General features: G+C 35.7%; 1 protein-coding gene across 1 annotated transcript; it reads right to left on the bottom strand.

Annotated features, from left to right (window-relative positions):
• Window positions 1-7,736: 7,736 nt before the first annotated feature.
• Window positions 7,737-13,673, bottom strand: LOC114271336 (cytochrome b5). Its single transcript, XM_028212965.2, has 4 exons — window positions 13,447-13,673; window positions 13,234-13,334; window positions 8,313-8,379; window positions 7,737-8,187 (listed from the first exon to the last, which is right to left on the bottom strand). Exons 2-4 carry the CDS (start codon window positions 13,318-13,320, stop codon window positions 7,943-7,945), a joined length of 399 nt encoding a protein of 132 aa, XP_028068766.1. The 5' UTR covers window positions 13,321-13,334; window positions 13,447-13,673; the 3' UTR covers window positions 7,737-7,942.
• Window positions 13,674-16,481: the final 2,808 nt, after the last annotated feature.

Here is a 16,481-nt window from a genome sequence, read left to right as displayed (position 1 = left end):
ATGCACTAAAACTGTGAGTTTTAAGCCCACTAGATAGTGGCAAAACCATCTTTTCTAAAGCCCACTTGAGGGTGGCAAAATCTGCATTTTAGCCTACTTGCGAGTAGCAAACCATTTTCAAAACAAACATACAATGTTTTGTTCCAATTTAGGCAATTTGGTCTATACTTGTTTGCTGTGCGCATAACATAGTAATTCTAGGCTAATAACTGGAATAAGAACACATAACGTTTTCAAAAACGGATATCACGGTTAGTAGAGGCCGATCTTCGGATCGGGTGAGAGGGGGTGCTCATAGCTGACCTTCCTCAATCGTTACCAAGCTCCCGAGCCGAGGCAACTTTGGTGATGACGGACACGTGGCCTTTGGCACCGAGTCAGGGTTCCTAAATTTCCCAAAATAAAATATTTAGGTGGCGACTCTGTATTTGGCAAAGCAGTCCATGTTTGACACTTCTTTTCTAAAAATCTGTTTTCTTAAAACGATTTGCCGGATTTGGACTCTTTGGTTCAGATTTAGAACCGTGACAATTTGAGAGTCCTGAACTGTAGTGACCCCAAAACGAACAGAACGGGACTCGTCCTCCCGGGGCGTTCGGGGGCGTCTACAGTTTTTGGCGACTCTGCTGGGGATTTAGAGAGCTTGACTCAAACTCATGATATCCTGTTTTGATTTCATTTATGTGTCTCTTTGCATCGCATGTGCATTGGTGCGCCTAGGACACCGTGTTTGCCATCTGCCATTCCTGAACGGTTTGCCGGAGGCTTGACTCTGTCAAAACATGCCATAAGGCTGACCGGTTGTGGGCTCTGACAGTATGGGAACACAAACCCCGGTTTTACCGGGGCACCCTTTTCGACCATTCGACCTAGTGCAGAGTATGATCGTGCTTTCACCGAGTTGGCAAGGTATATACCTTACATGGTCGACAACGAATACAGAAAAGCTAGGAAGTTTGAGAGTGGACTTCGAGGGCCAATACAAGATCAGGTTAATTTGCTCAACATGCTAACGTATGCTGGAGTGTTAGATAAAGCCATCCTTGCAGAAGCCAACCTGAACAGAAGTCAAAGTTCGGGAAAGAATCAGAAGAAGAGGCAGACCTATGACAATCGCGAAGAAGAGGCAGACCCGAATGATGCCGATGAGAAGACAAAGGAGGATAGTCCCAACAACGCGAATCCGGAAGGTGGCACTTGGCCGACATGTGCAAGTTGCGGGAAGCTACATTTTGGAGTTTGTCTTCGTGCGACCGGAGCATGTTTCGGATGCGGTGAGAGAGGTCATCGTATTAAGGATTGTCCCAAGGTAAAGGCTAGAGATGATAAGAAGAGATGAGAACTTGACATCCGGAGTCGTTTTGGGAACAAGGTAAGTGAAGTTTGGGGAGCAAACTTCTTTAAGAGGGGAAGGATGTAACAACCCACATTTATGTCTTAGTCATGTTCATGAGCATTTGTATGATTATGATTCGTTAAGCTTGCATTTGTATGGTTGTGACTTGTTTTGCCTAAGTAAGGTCAATGTCTTGTTTTGTGTTTATGTGATTTGCCTAAGTGTTGTGTGCATGCTTTGTTCCTTCCTTGGTGTCTCGAGCCTAAGTTATGTTAAGCCTAGATCATTCCAAGCCGAGGTCATCTTCAGTCTAGAATTGTCTTGGAACCCCTTTGTTTGACCTCCATCTTCGCCTTGACATATTAGCCGAGATGTCATTATCTAGGCCGAGGTGTTCATCACCAAGGCCGAGATGCTACCTTTGCACTTAAGTGATCTTGTCCTGGAGTGGTATGACCTAGACCGAGGTGTGGCACATTTAGGCCAAGGTGTGGCATAGCTTAGTCAAGTGTTGTCCTTCCTAGCCGAGGTCATTGTCACCTTAGTTGCCGAAGCTTTGTCCTTAGCCGATGTCATCACTCATCGGAGTGCTCTTGCCGCCTAGCTTGTTGAGTACACTTTGTCATAGTCTTGTCTTGTCAATCTATCACCTTTTTGATGAGAGCTAACCAGCCGTTGCCACGTGTCCGAGCTGAGTGTTAAGTTAGCCGGCAGAGGGAGAAACCTATCATTTCTATACTTGTTTTTGAAGAGGAGAGAGAAGCTCTAGGAGAGGAAGAGAAGTTCTTGAGGGAGAATAGATTTCCAAGCTTGATCCCTAGAGATCGAACCGTTAGATCCGTGTTCTAAGGTTAGATTCTTGATTTGCTCATGTTGTTCTTTATGTTCATGTTATTGTATTGCATGATTGAATATGATTTGTAAGCCATACATTGCTTTGAAGTTCGGTTTTAGAAAGAGAAAATAGTATTCATGTGTTCTTCAAGAAAAGTCATGTTTTGATCCGAAAGCTCATGTCTAGATCCATGTTTTTGTGTTTGTTTTCATATGATTTTCAAGTATGGGTACCCAGGTCCATGTTTTCGAACTCATAGCATGAAATCCCAGATTTTTGTAATAAAGAAGTTATGATTCTAGCATTTATATTCTTCATGATCTTCATGTTCATGTTCTTCCTATTCTTCACGGGTGGAAACCCAGATCTCTAGACCTCACTTCCCTAAGTGTAGTCGCCGAGATCACTCTTATCTAGACCTCATACTTAGGCCAAGCATCGTATCTCACCTTGGCCTACCTTGCATGATCACTTACGCCTTTAGTTTGTCTTGTGCGCACCTCGACATGCAGCCGCATGCCGAAGCCTAGGTAGCCACACCTCGGCCAGGAGGTGTGGGACCTTGGCAAAGACCTGGTTGGTACCCAGCATGTCTTCCTGACATGTAAAACAGTGTTTTGACTTCCAGCATGTTTTCCCGAGATCATTTGCATGCATGTAAGACTTGTTTTGAGAAGTACGTTCAGTAGACTTTGCCATGTGTTTGTAGGACTTGGACCCTTGCCTTGATCCCGACGTCCGAAGAGTTATGTGAGTGGTATTTTTAATAAAGCTATGTTATAAGGTTTTGATAAAGCTTTGCCTTGTTTTGATAAAAGTATTTGTTAAACATGAATGATATCCCTATTTTATGTATCAAGTATAAGCTTTGTTTTGGATGACATTCTTGGAACCGTCCTTTCGTGTTAGGGGACGTTAAGCCTAAGTAACACCATCCTTTCGTGTTAGGGGACGTTAAGCCTAGGTAACATAGTCCGTACGTGCTAGGGGACTTTAAGCATTTGTGGCACAAGTCCTTTCTTGTTAGGGGACGTTAAGCCTAAGTAACACCGTCCTTTCGTGTTAGGGGACGTTAAGCCTAGGTAACATAGTCCGTACATGCTAGGGGACTTTAAGTATTTGTGGCACAAGTCCTTTCGTGTTAGGGGACGTTAAGCTTATGTAACACTGTTCTTTCGTGTTAGGGGACGTTAAGCCTAAGTAACATAGTCCTTCCGTGCTAGGGGACTTTAAGCCTATGTAGCATAGTCCTTCCGTGCTAGGGGACTTTAAGCCTATGTAGCATAGTCCTTCCATGCTACGGGACTTTAAGCCTGGGTAGCACCGTCCTTTCGTGCTAGGGGACGTTAAGCCTAAGTAGCACCCTTGTTAAGATATCGGCCACCGACGGACTATGAACGGGCGTGCTTGATGCCGAGGTTATACTTTTGTTTTGCCCGGAATGTCATCACTCCATGTTTTAAGTTGACGTATGTTAAGTAAGTAAGTAAGTTTTGAGAGACCAAGGTTCGATTGATGTTTTATTTCAAGCCAATCTAAGCTATGTTATGTATGGTTTTGATAAAGATATACTATGTATTGTTTTGAAAGGATCTCGGGTATCATTCATTTAAAACCTTTATTACTTGTACCATTCACTGAGTATCCAAGCTCACCCTCCCTATGTATATATGTAGGTAACAAGCAAGAAGTCGGTTACGCCGAGATGTGTGTTTTGTATATATGTTATGTTGGCAGTGAGGATGTCAGCAATCTGGAAGATTATGTTTCTCGACTTGTAGCTTATGTATTTTGAACATGTCAGTTTGAGAAGCCTTTTAGTCAAGATGTAATATGTATTTTTGTACTTTATTTTATTTGTATTCAAGTTGTAAAGCTATGTAAAGTTGTATGCCATTCCATTTGCCTTATGCACAGCTCTTATGGATTAATTAGATTTGTATATATTGCTTCTGCACTTGTGAGCCCCATATATTTATACTCTGATTGTGTGTGAATTTTGAAAGTTGGCCTTCGGTAATCTCGGATTACTGGCCATCACGGCACTATCCTACTAGGAGCGGTTTGGGGTCGTGACATGATATCATTAGTTTTCTATCTGTACAACTAACAAATTAACTCCCCATCTAAAAACAAAAACAAAAAAAAAAAAAAAAAAAAAAACACACTAACAAATTAATTATGAAAAGTGAGTTGAATATTATATGAATTAAAATCTTAAGAAAATTTAATATAATTATATCAAATTTATAGAACTCAATATAATTTTGATATTTGTACCCAAAAACAAATACTAAAAAACAATTTTAAGAATGATGTTGAATAAAAATCATTTGGATCATCTCCATGTAGTATTGAATAGATTCTTTAAGCAAAATATTATTCAATGGTTTGAGAGCACCATCATGGCATGTGTATGCAAGGCAAGAAAACCTACAAAAATAGATGGATATGATCAATTTTTTCTTCCACTTAGTCAATTAAGTAGTTTAAAATATACTTATAACTATGGTATTGTGTACATAAAATTGTCAACAAATAAAAAATCGCATCATATATTAATTCAGCTACTATTATTAGGGGTTCAGAAAGTATCATGACTCTCTCTCTCTCTCTCTCTCTCTGCAGGGGATGCATTAGTTCATTAGTCATTTTCCTTAGGACAATGCATATGTTTCCTAAAAGATTTGCGTGTCATTTGGGTAGGACAATACATATGTTTCCTAAAATAATTGTCTGGATGTTGAAATGGCATATCCCCCACAGTCCTTCCTTCCTGACTTTAGATTTAAAAGTTATTGTCTACAATCATTTTACATGCCTGCCTTCCTCATACATCCATTCAGTACAATTGTGGTTCTTATTTGTCGGTGTTCATATATATATATATATATATATATAATATCGATGATTTTAAATGTGAATCGTTTGTAATTTTACACTAAGAATTGAAGTAGGTGGTTGAATTTAATAATATGAGAACTTAAAAATAAAATAAAAAAAGATTACAAATTTTTACAAATATGATAGTGGGTATATAAATATTCTCTCTATTATCATTCTTACATAGCATGAATGGGTGCTACTATACTTGCCTAAAATGGGGGCCGCATTAAGCTCGTAGGGACCAACACTTTCCAAGGACAGACCAACTTGCACCATGCTCTATCATATGAATTATTCTCTTTTGCTTTCTCCACTTTTCTTTTCTTTCTTTCTTTCTATATTTTTTTTTTCTTTTTTAAACTGAAACTTACATAGATGAAAGAAATTCATATAACAAAGTCATGGATTGGATATTTCACCCTGAAAGCATCATCATACAAGGATGTCCATGCATCCATTAGCTTCATGATAAATATAACTAATTATCGATACTCTCAGCTGTTCCAAAGAGTTTTTATACCAAGATGGTGATGCTCTTCAGGGATCCCCATAATCAACTGTTGTAACAACGTTGCATCTATTTTTACTTCGAAATTTGCCAATCCGCAGCGCTAGCTTTAATCCATCGCTCAAAGCCCAACACTCAGCTATTATGCTTGAGGTAATACCAAATGTTCCTGTAAAAACAATGATCCATCTTTCACAATCGCTGATAATGCCTCCACAACTAAGCTCAAAGCCCAAAACTCGGCTATTATGCTTGAGGTAATACCAAATGTTCCTGTAAAAACAATAATCCATCTTCTTTCACAATCGCTAATAATGCCTCCACAACTAAGCTGCCGTTTGGGAACATGGTTGGAAGTGAGTTCGGACTAGGCCAAGTTTGGAAAGACTAAATAAGTACACTTTTTAACTTTTTTTGTATTATGTGTAGAAAAAGTAGAGAGGAGATGTTGATTGATGTGACCCAAAAAAGATCAAAAGATGAAATAAGTACACTTTTTTAGGTTAGCCAAACTTGGCCTAAGAAAGCACAAAAGAATAAAATAAGCTAAATAAATTGATAAAACAAAATATCACATCCAAAACATAGTCATTTCACTTTTTCTCTTATGAAAAAACAAAAATATTAAAAAAAGTTAAAATCTTCTTTTCAAATAGAGCTAATTTAGTCAGGTTAAATTAGTTAAAAAGCTAAAAAGTCAAGCTAAAAAAATTCTTCCCAAATGAACCCTAACTTTCTTTGGATTCCTTTTAGCTGCACCATCAATGTTTAGTTTGTAACATCTTACAAGATACAAGATAGTGATCTTCCCCTCAATTATAAACATATAGAAATTAAGAAAATAACACGCAAGTGAAGAAAAACCAAAATATGAGATAATCGAGTGTTGCTACAATACAATACTACCTATGAATTTGTCAATCAATTGCATGTACACGATAAATCCATGTATGTAGATGCACAAAGTATAGGCCAGACCATTACATATAATGGTACAGTGCTAATAGGCCTACAGACCTTAAATCCAGACCAATTTAGATACTCGGTTCAATTAACTTGAATTGGAAACTACTATAATGGGCCAACCACCCCTGCCCCAATATAAGTCAAGCACACCAGTAGGTTTGGATTTCAGCTTGAAAATCACTGCTCGGTGACAATGTCATCCTTGGCAACAAATGTGTAGGTGGGTGTCGTGTGCAGTCTTTAATGTTATCACCGCCATTGATAATGTCATTACGTAATGAGAATTGTGTCACAAAATTATTAGCAATCCCTCTAATCGGGTGTCACATGTTACAGTTGTGAACCGGACTGGTACATAGTAACAACAGTTAAAGTAACATGTATCAGCCGGTTTAGCGTGGAGGGTTTCAATTGTGCCGGTAAACCAGCCTGTAACAGTACATGTTCTTCGAAAATCCATCACTTACCACCCAGAACGGTACATAACAGCCAGTTTTTGTTTCCGTGGAGTAACAGCAACCACAATTTGAGGGACGGCCATGCAAGGGAGTCCCCTCTTAGTTGGCTCGACTCAAAGCAACATTCCCACCTGGCAATGGATAACCCCATCCCCACCCACCACTGCTTAAAAGAAAAACCAAATACCACACAAAGCTAGGAAATAAAGAAAATGAATCATGACATAAGGTTAATCAACTCCAAAGTCATTACACAACCAACTAGTGATGGCAAATAACAGAAGACACAACGGTACATAACAGCCAGTTTTTGTTTCCGTGGAGTAACAGCAACCACAATTTGAGGGACGGCCATGCAAGGGAGTCCCCTCTTAGTTGGCTCGACTCAACGCAACATTCCCACCATGCAATGGATAACCCCATCCCCACCCACCACTGCTTAAAAGAAAAACCAAATACCACACAAAGCTAGGAAATAAAGAAAATGAATCATGACATAAGGTTAATCAACTCCAAAGTCATTACACAACCAACTAGTGATGGCAAATAACAGAAGACACAACGGTACATAACAGCCAGTTTTTGTTTCCGTGGAGTAACAGCAACCACAATTTGAGGGACGGCCATGCAAGGGAGTCCCCTCTTAGTTGGCTCGACTCAAAGCAACATTCCCACCATGCAATGGATAACCCCATCCCCACCCACCACTGCCTAAAAGAAAACCAAATACCACACAAAGCTAGGAAATAAAGAAAATGAATCATGACATAAGGTTAATCAACTCCAAAGTCATTACACAACCAACTAGTGATGGCAAATAAGACACAACAAAGTCTTAATAAGACACAACACCAATTTCAAATTTTTTTACCACTACTGAAGTAAGGCAAGCAAGAATAGGTTTTGCAGACTCGTTTGGTTCAATGCACACAGTGCTTATCTGAATGATTCACCTAGTCTTTTTTTCCATATTGCCGCCAAGCAAATGCTAATCCAAGGATTAAGAGGGGTACCACAAATTGTAATATCTTCATCAAAATTCCCGGTGACTGATTTGATGATGTTTTTGGAGGAGGCTTATATTGCTGTTTTGCTGGAAGAGTGGAGCTGTCAACCTCACCGATGAAGTAATCGATCAACATATCTCTTGCTGAGTCACTGTGGCCCACGTCTTCAAAATCATCTGTTGCATCTTTCCCTGAAAATTTGCACCCGGATTTGATTTAGGTCTAATATCAGTGGTTGGCCTTTCAATTTCATGAAAAAGGTGTCATTTGATGAGAAGAATGATAGGATAAGTGAAATGCCACATCACAATCTTACCAGTTGCTGTTAGCAAGACTTCATCACCTCCAGGATGATCATCCAAGAATGATGTTACATCATACACCTAACACACAGCATTAGAATCACCAGTCAATAACATGTTATTTTGAAAATGAAGGAAATATTAAACAACAGTTACCAAGTGGAGCACTTCTTACTAATAATCTAATGTCAAGTGGTTAACAAGCTATGCAATACTGACAAAAAAGATTTTCTTTTTCATTTTTTCAGTTTTTTTGTTCTGGGTTAGCAGAGGGGTTTTGAAGAGCTATAACCTTGTTGGGCTTCGTTTTCAAAATCTATTTTCTGATTTATTTTTATTTTTTTTGAAAAATAAAAACTAGTTTGAAAAAAATAAACACTTAAAGATATTTACAAATTTTAAAGAATTATTTCCATCTCAAAAAAGAGGAAACCAAGTGAACATAGTGAGGGTTTCTCATTTTTTCCCCCCTCCACTAAACTAGTTTTCAGTTTTTTATGAAAATTTTCTGAAAACAAATTTCAGAAATGAAGCCAAAAAAGACATCTAACTGGGGATTGGAAATTGAAAAGGCAACAAAAGCAGTCCAGAATCCACCACAATACACAGAGAATTGTCACTTCAATATTTTGCAAATGCCTTGGAAAACTGTACCATCCTATTCCATCCATTTTTCAAATACAAATTTCAGGTTCTTTTAAAAAACAATTCTAGAACTTTCACCAAGAATTTTGTTTTTAAGAAAAAAAATTTTTTTTTTGAGAAATTGGTGGAAAAGAAAGAAATGGAATCAAGTCGAATGCTTCAAGGCATGATTAGGTCACTATTCTCGAGACGCTATTTGCTCCCACCAATTTTTCAAATTGCAATGCACCAGGTTAACGCAATACAATGAAGCCTAGTCTATGAAAGTGGACCAAAATAACAGTGAGGAGAATTACAAATATGCCCAAATACAAGAATGTAATAGAAAACAAGAATAAGAAGAAAAAGAAAAAAGGAGAACTTGAATAAAAGATGCCTATCATTGCTTCAATTGAACGTGTTTAAATGGTGAAATGCAGGACCTCTTTATAAGCTTAATTAATGGTGTCTCTTCATAATGGTTGTGTCCCTTCATTGATCATATTTTTTCAAGTATAATTGCAATAGTGGTTGCAGCTCTTTCAATAAATATGTTTGTGTTATTTAGACTGTGTCATTTCATGATTTAACGTTGTAGACTACGCCTTTCATGAAGTGGTATGTCTATTCCTTAGATCCTTCATAAATGGATGTGATTTCCAACCATCATGCCCTTGTCCTTAAATAGACATGACTTCTACACCAACCATTTTATCTTTTCAGTTGAAAAGACACAACTTTAGGACCAACAAGCATTTCTTTTTATGCCAAGAATTGTGTCTAATTATTTTAACTAACATGTCTATTCAAAACAACCCATCCAGCGTCATCAGAAAACATTAGTACCCTAATGATTTACATTTTGGAATGGTAGACTTCAATTAAAAAACAGTGAATTTAGCAAACAAAAGCAATGCCCAAAACTTTTCCGATATCTTTTCTTAATAGTTCTCCTTAGGAGAAGAAACAAAGTATAGTGAACTAAAACTTATATAGAGGGGAGTTTTAGCAGAACAATAAAATATATTTGATTGAATGTCTAATTATTAAAAATAATTAAAAAAGTTCTCATAGTTATAAGCTTAGTTGCAGGAATCGTGCAACCAGGTGGCGATTTTGAGGAAGAATCGCGATTCCGCGTTTCCTAGAAAGAAACGTGTAAGAATTGCGTTTCTATGGAGAGAGAAACGCGATTCAGTCCAAGATGGGATCGTAAAGGGGAGAGAGAGAGAGAGAGAGAGAAACCTGGTCTCTCTGTTGCCTTCTCCTTCGACATCGACGTCGACCTTCGACATCACCTGGACCTGCGACATCGACCTTCGACGTCGACTTCGCCTTCGATCTGCTCACGATCTGCTCTCGCCTTCGATCTTCTCGCCATCGCCGCCTTCTTCTTCTTCTTCTTCTTCTTCTTCTCTCTCTCTCTCTCTCTCTCTCTCTGTCTCTCGTCGATTTGTGTTCTGTTTGTCTCCCCCCTCCTGTTTTTAACATATAATAAATATAATAAATAATATAATTTGTTATATAATAAATCTAATTAAATCAAATATAATAAAAAAAAATCAAATAAAATCTATAAAACAAATCATCCAATTTTTATCTTTTATTTATTTTAACATATTTTATTATTCCTTATTTGTTATATTTTTTATTTATAATATATATCAATTAAAAATAAAAATAATTATATAAATAAATTAAAAATATTATCAATAAAAATAATACCTAAGATAAAAATAATAAATATATTTAAAAATAACTATTTAACTCACCTTTATATAATAAGTATATTTTAAAAATAACTATTAATATATATATATATATATATTATCGCTCCTCGAGGCGCACCCAACCTAAGAAACTTCTATCGGCTCACGCTTCCCCGCTCCCGTTCCTGCCCCCGCTCCCGCTTCGTGCAATTAAGGTTATAAGTACCTTAGATTCTAATAGTGCAATCTATACAAGTCTATCCTTACAATACTACATTTTAGAACATGTGTCATAACCACAGCCCTATCCCCTTTCCTCATACCAAAATGATCCACGTTTTAAGGAGCATAGATTTCACTTTTCTTCTTTAAGAAATAATTTTAAAATCCCAAAAAAAATGTTTTGAAAAACTAAAATAACCAAAATTTAGTACCCTTACAATTCAAACACAATAACCAAAATTTGTTATAAGCCTATTAAGAGGATTAAGCTCAACCTTTACCTAGGTACCAAACACTTTACCTTGAGATGCCTAAAATAAATGTCTTTATAGTACTTTCAATCTCATGCCTGTGGGTGTACATTGTCGCACTGAACTCAAGACTTAATTTTTGATGAACGGTGGAGTCGAAGTTCAACCATTTGAGATTTAAAGGAATAAGTTCACTACATCCCTTTTGCCGTTGAAACATTGCAAGTCTTTCAATTTAACAACTTTATGAAACTTTCCGAATGAATTTTCAAATTACTTAAATGAATTATGAGTAATAGGTGATATAGTTATATCCTTGTCCACCAACTTTCACCAATTATTCTAGTCATGACAACAATCTATTATCACAATTTAAGATATCGATGACATAGACAAATGTCACTTTGACTTTTACTACAAGAAACCATAAGCAAACTCCCTACTTTTCACAAAAGAGTTTATTCTACAAAATTATCTCTCTTAGGTGAAGAGACGCCACTAATAAGAACTCATATATATTGTACATATATGAACTATGGCTATTGTGCTAGTGGAAAAACTTGCACTTGATGTATCCTTTTAATTGACGGATACCCACTAAAATATATACTATTTCCATGAGTGTTTCAACTAGTAAAACTAAAGTTATTTTCAACAACTATTATATGACTTAATAAGTAATCCAAAGATAGTGCTTCTCCATCTCTTCCGTGTCATTCAACTAGAACAAGCAGAATAATACTAGCATTATTTGTACAAATAATGGCAATACTATATCTTAAATAATTCATAAAGCATTTGAAAGAGATTCTTAATATTTTTATGGAAAAAATATACATGTTCCTAAAGTATGTGACCTGTGTCACTTTGGTAAAGTTCCAATTTTTTCAATTTCAAATGGCCGTCAAAATTATTAATTGAATGTTAATAAAATTCACATATGGTCCCTAAAGTTAGTGTTTCATGTCAATTTGGTCCCCAAAGTCTAAATTTTTTCAATTTTGTCCCAAATACTATAAGGCTTTGTCTGGATCGGTGAAAATTACTAGGAATCCAATACCCAGTAATCTAATACCTGAGGTTCTGATAATCTCATCTAGGTATTTGGATAAGAAGCAAATTATTCATGCAACTTACAAAACAAGAAATTACATCAAATAAATGTCTTCAATGTGGTGTACGAAGTCATGAATTACTTCCGATTTTCACAACAAGTTCACAGTTTCAAAAACAAATCCTTGAGGTTCTGTTTAATATTGTTTACACCTAAAAAATGTGACATAAGTTGTCTTGTATGAGTTTGTTATGGCATAATCATGTGATGAAACTAGTGCAACACAAATATATAAGTCTCTTTAGCTTTACTTGGGACACCATGGTAAAGGTTGTACAGACCATAGTGTCAAGCTAAAGTTCAGTAAATTAAGAACAAAAATTCAAATGAACAACCTTGAGCACTTGGAATAAGCACCAAGATCAAAATCCATCACAACCAAATCATTGGTGTCGTGTTTTCTGAGGAAAGGCCCAAGGAATGAATTTGAAAACACCATGTTTTTAGTAATTTAGCGTTGAATCTAAACATATCAGAATTGCCGGCTCGTCCTTTTATTTATTTTTACTTTGTATTTTTGCACTCTAATATTGTGTTTTAATATTGAATTTATGAGGGATTTGTATAGGAAAATGAAAAGGAATCGCCATATTTTTCATTATTCCCTTCCATTATCTTTGCCCCTACACAAATGTCATTCACAAATCCATTATCTAAACACAGCCTAAATCTGTTTCGTGGTTTTGATTATCATCGTGCCTACACCATAGTCGGGTTATGTTTTTGTTGTATGATCTCAAATACTACTTCTTTAACCAAATCAGTTTATTTCTTCATTTCTGCATTGTATAATTCATTTCTTGGTTTCAAATTGATTGTCAAATTCAAGTCTTTAGATCCAATCCTCAAATTCATCAACCCCCAAACAAGTTTTCACAAGTGTTAAAAGACTGAAAAGATAATAGGAAATCATGAATCAGCCTGATACACAACTTTTCACAAACAGTTAACAGATCATGAATAATAAATAGAAAATAAATAAAGATTTTCGAACAAAGATTACACAAAAACTGACCTTTCCAGAGATGATAATCCAGCAATCCTGTTTGTGATTGTGATTTGCAACCTCCTCAAACGAGTGGACTTTCAAATTTGAACTCATATCTGCCACTAGTGCTAAAAAAACACAAACCCAGAAACGAAACTGTTAGATTCGATACGCAAAGTATGTGAATATGCTAAAATCACAAGAAAATTGATTCAAGAGAAGGAAGAGAAGATCTCTTACGGCGAGAGAGAAAGAGAGCGGATGGACTTTCAAAGTAAACGACAGAACAGAGAGCACCGTCCTCAAACCACTTTTTTTTTACTCCCTCCTAGTTTGGGTATTGCAATACAAGGCCTTTTACACTCCTCTATTTATGCCATGGTCCATTAAAACTTTGCATTACAACTTTGCATACGGAAAGTATCCACAAAATACAAAGACAAACTACTAAAAAATGATATTTGGGTAATCAATTATAAAATAGTAGGGCTTTTATTATTATTATTATTATTATTTTTTAAAGTTACGTCTGCATGAGATTTATAGGAAAAAAAAATTTACGAAATCACAGACAATGTTTGTTTTTAGTTTTCAGAATTCACTTTTCAAAAAAATTTATATTTATATTTTTTGTATTTTTTTTTTGTTTTAACTGAATTTTTTTAAAATTTTAAACAATTTTTTTTTTAATTTTTAGATACACCTAACATAAATATACTTAAAAAGTATAATATTGTAAACAAAATCTTTAAAAATTTACTATATCAAAAATATAAAAAAAATATAAATTTCTTTTTAATATTTTTGTGTATTTATTAATTTTTTAAAATATTTTTTTACAAATATTTTACTATTTAGATACATCTAAGTAAGATGCATCTAAAAAGTAAAAAAATTGCTTAAAATTTTAAAAATACTCACTAAAAACAAAAAAATACAAAAATATAAAAAACTTATTTTTTAAAAAACTGAAACTAAATACACTGTATTTTTTTTTCTTCGTCACTCTCTTTCTTTCTACATTGTCGACCATTATTTTTCTTATCACTTCTATTCCTCTTCCACTATCAACCGCCATACTCAGCCCCATTTATCCAACCCCAACAACTTTATCATGACCACTATCGCATTTTGTAGATTTCTCTCACCATCTCTAGCCATCAATTACTCTTACCATTCATTCCCAACCCACTGACCACCCTCACCACCACCATCGCCATCTACTCATTTTTCTCAACTTTGTTCACCCCAACCCTCTTTCCTGCTGTAATTGCCAAATCTGCACTGCAATAGTTCCATTGTACTTCTACTATAAGATCTCTACAATTGTGACCTCATTCAATTTCTCTCCTCTTTCTCTATGTATAGGGTTTTTTTTTTTTTTTCCTTTTGGTGATAACTAATAGAAGGGAGGTTGAAATGTACAGAAAGTTTGAAAAATGGTAGAGGAAAGCTGAGAAGTGGGAAAGAAGTACTTGATGTTGGTATTGTTGAACAATTTTCACTGTATTTAAAAAATAAATTTTGTTTGTGTACTTAACAACAAACGGAATTTATAAGAAATAAAGGAAATGAGAGAGATTGTTTGATTACAAAAATCAAATTAGAAAATAAAAATAAATAAATAAAAATAGATTTTTATTTTGTTACAAAAATAAAATCAAAATTTGAAGCAGAAAATAATAAAACAGAAAGTAAATTAATAACTTACAAAATTAATTTCTTGAACAAACTTTTGATCAAGTCTCGTGTTTAACACTATGTCCTTAAGACAGATGCGTCCTCTCCACAGTGCTTTTAGATTATGGACGTCTATCTCCTAGGATAAAACGATTAACTACGAATAATTGTAGCACTACAAATTATTCGCACAACGGACACACTTTGTGTTTACGCTCTTTCTCACAAGAAAATAATGCAGCAAAATGTAAAGAGAGCAAGTAGAGTTAGAGACGAAAATTGGAGTGAAAAAACCAAAATGAGAGACTGCCTATTTATAGACTGAGCGGTGGTTGTTTGGTTTGAATTAAACAGGTACAAAACCTGTGCAGTTTAAATTAAACATATACAAATCTGTTTAAACAGGTAATGCACTGTTTGGTTTGAATTTTAAACAGATATTGAATCTGTTCGATTTAATTTCAAACAGATTGGAACCTGTTCAGGTAGAGGGAAAATTGGACAGATTTTCAAAATTAAATTAGAATTTTGGACAGTTTTTTTTTATTTTACCAAAAAATAAAATTCAATTCAAATGTTTTTGACCCAAACAGATAGGTATTGAGCTGGATAAGCCCAATCCAACCTCACACCACGCACCCGTGCCTAGGCCCAAGCCAGCCCACCCGACCGACCGACCGGCAACGACGGCACGCGCGTGTGTGTTTATTTTTGGGTCCAATGGGTCTAGCCCAATTTGTTCATAACCTCTCCCTTCTACAAATTTGGGGTGCTCTTTGGGGCCCTCCCCAAGTTACAAGCCCAAGCCTTATAAACCCATTCAAAGTATGCCCACAAAATCAATGTGGGACAAGCCTTAAACCAAATCTTTAGAAAATTTCACCAAAAACATCATTTCCATGGAGCTTTGTTTGGCTTCAATTTTCCATTCACTCGATAATGGTTTTGAGCAACCAAATATACCATGTGAATCACAACATGACATAAAACGCATTGCCACTTAGACCTACCAACTTTGGCGCATGGGTCCTACCTAAAAAATGGACCAAAGTTGAGGAAAAATCTTTTTTTTTTTTTTTCCAAAACTTCCAAAACCCATTTCTAACAATCCCCCATATGAATGGAATTGGATAACAACGGAAATGCAACAATATACAGAATTTGTCAAAAGAGTGTAAATCAAAAATATCTCGCATCAGGATAGGTAGCTTTCAGCCTTGAACTTTCTCTAGTGATAACCTATCGAACTTACTAGCTAACCAATGGACGCGATGCCTTGAATTGTTCAGCCGTTTGTGTAAGCCAAGACAATAGATTTTACACAAAATATTTTCTAACACATCGTGGTTCTCACGGTTGTGTTCATATAGGTGATTCTTATTATGAGTATCTCTTTTATACTCGTCTTGATTTTTATGCCTAAATCAAGATATAAGTAATCATTAAAAGCAAAGCTTATCCTTAAACCATACAACACATGTTACAGATATCATTCTCACTATAGGAATGGGTAGGTAATTTTAATCCCTTGGTGATTTGTGGCGAGCCATACATAACTTAGTTGTCCCTTTGAACTTAGTTATTGGGATCTCTAG

The sequence above is a fragment of the Camellia sinensis genome, chromosome 2, assembly GCF_055761805.1.
Source record: "Camellia sinensis isolate YWXY chromosome 2, ASM5576180v1, whole genome shotgun sequence".
Classification (NCBI taxonomy): Eukaryota; Viridiplantae; Streptophyta; class Magnoliopsida; order Ericales; family Theaceae; genus Camellia; species Camellia sinensis.
Note: the sequence above shows the minus strand (reverse complement) of the source record. Positions and strands in the feature narration are given on the sequence as shown.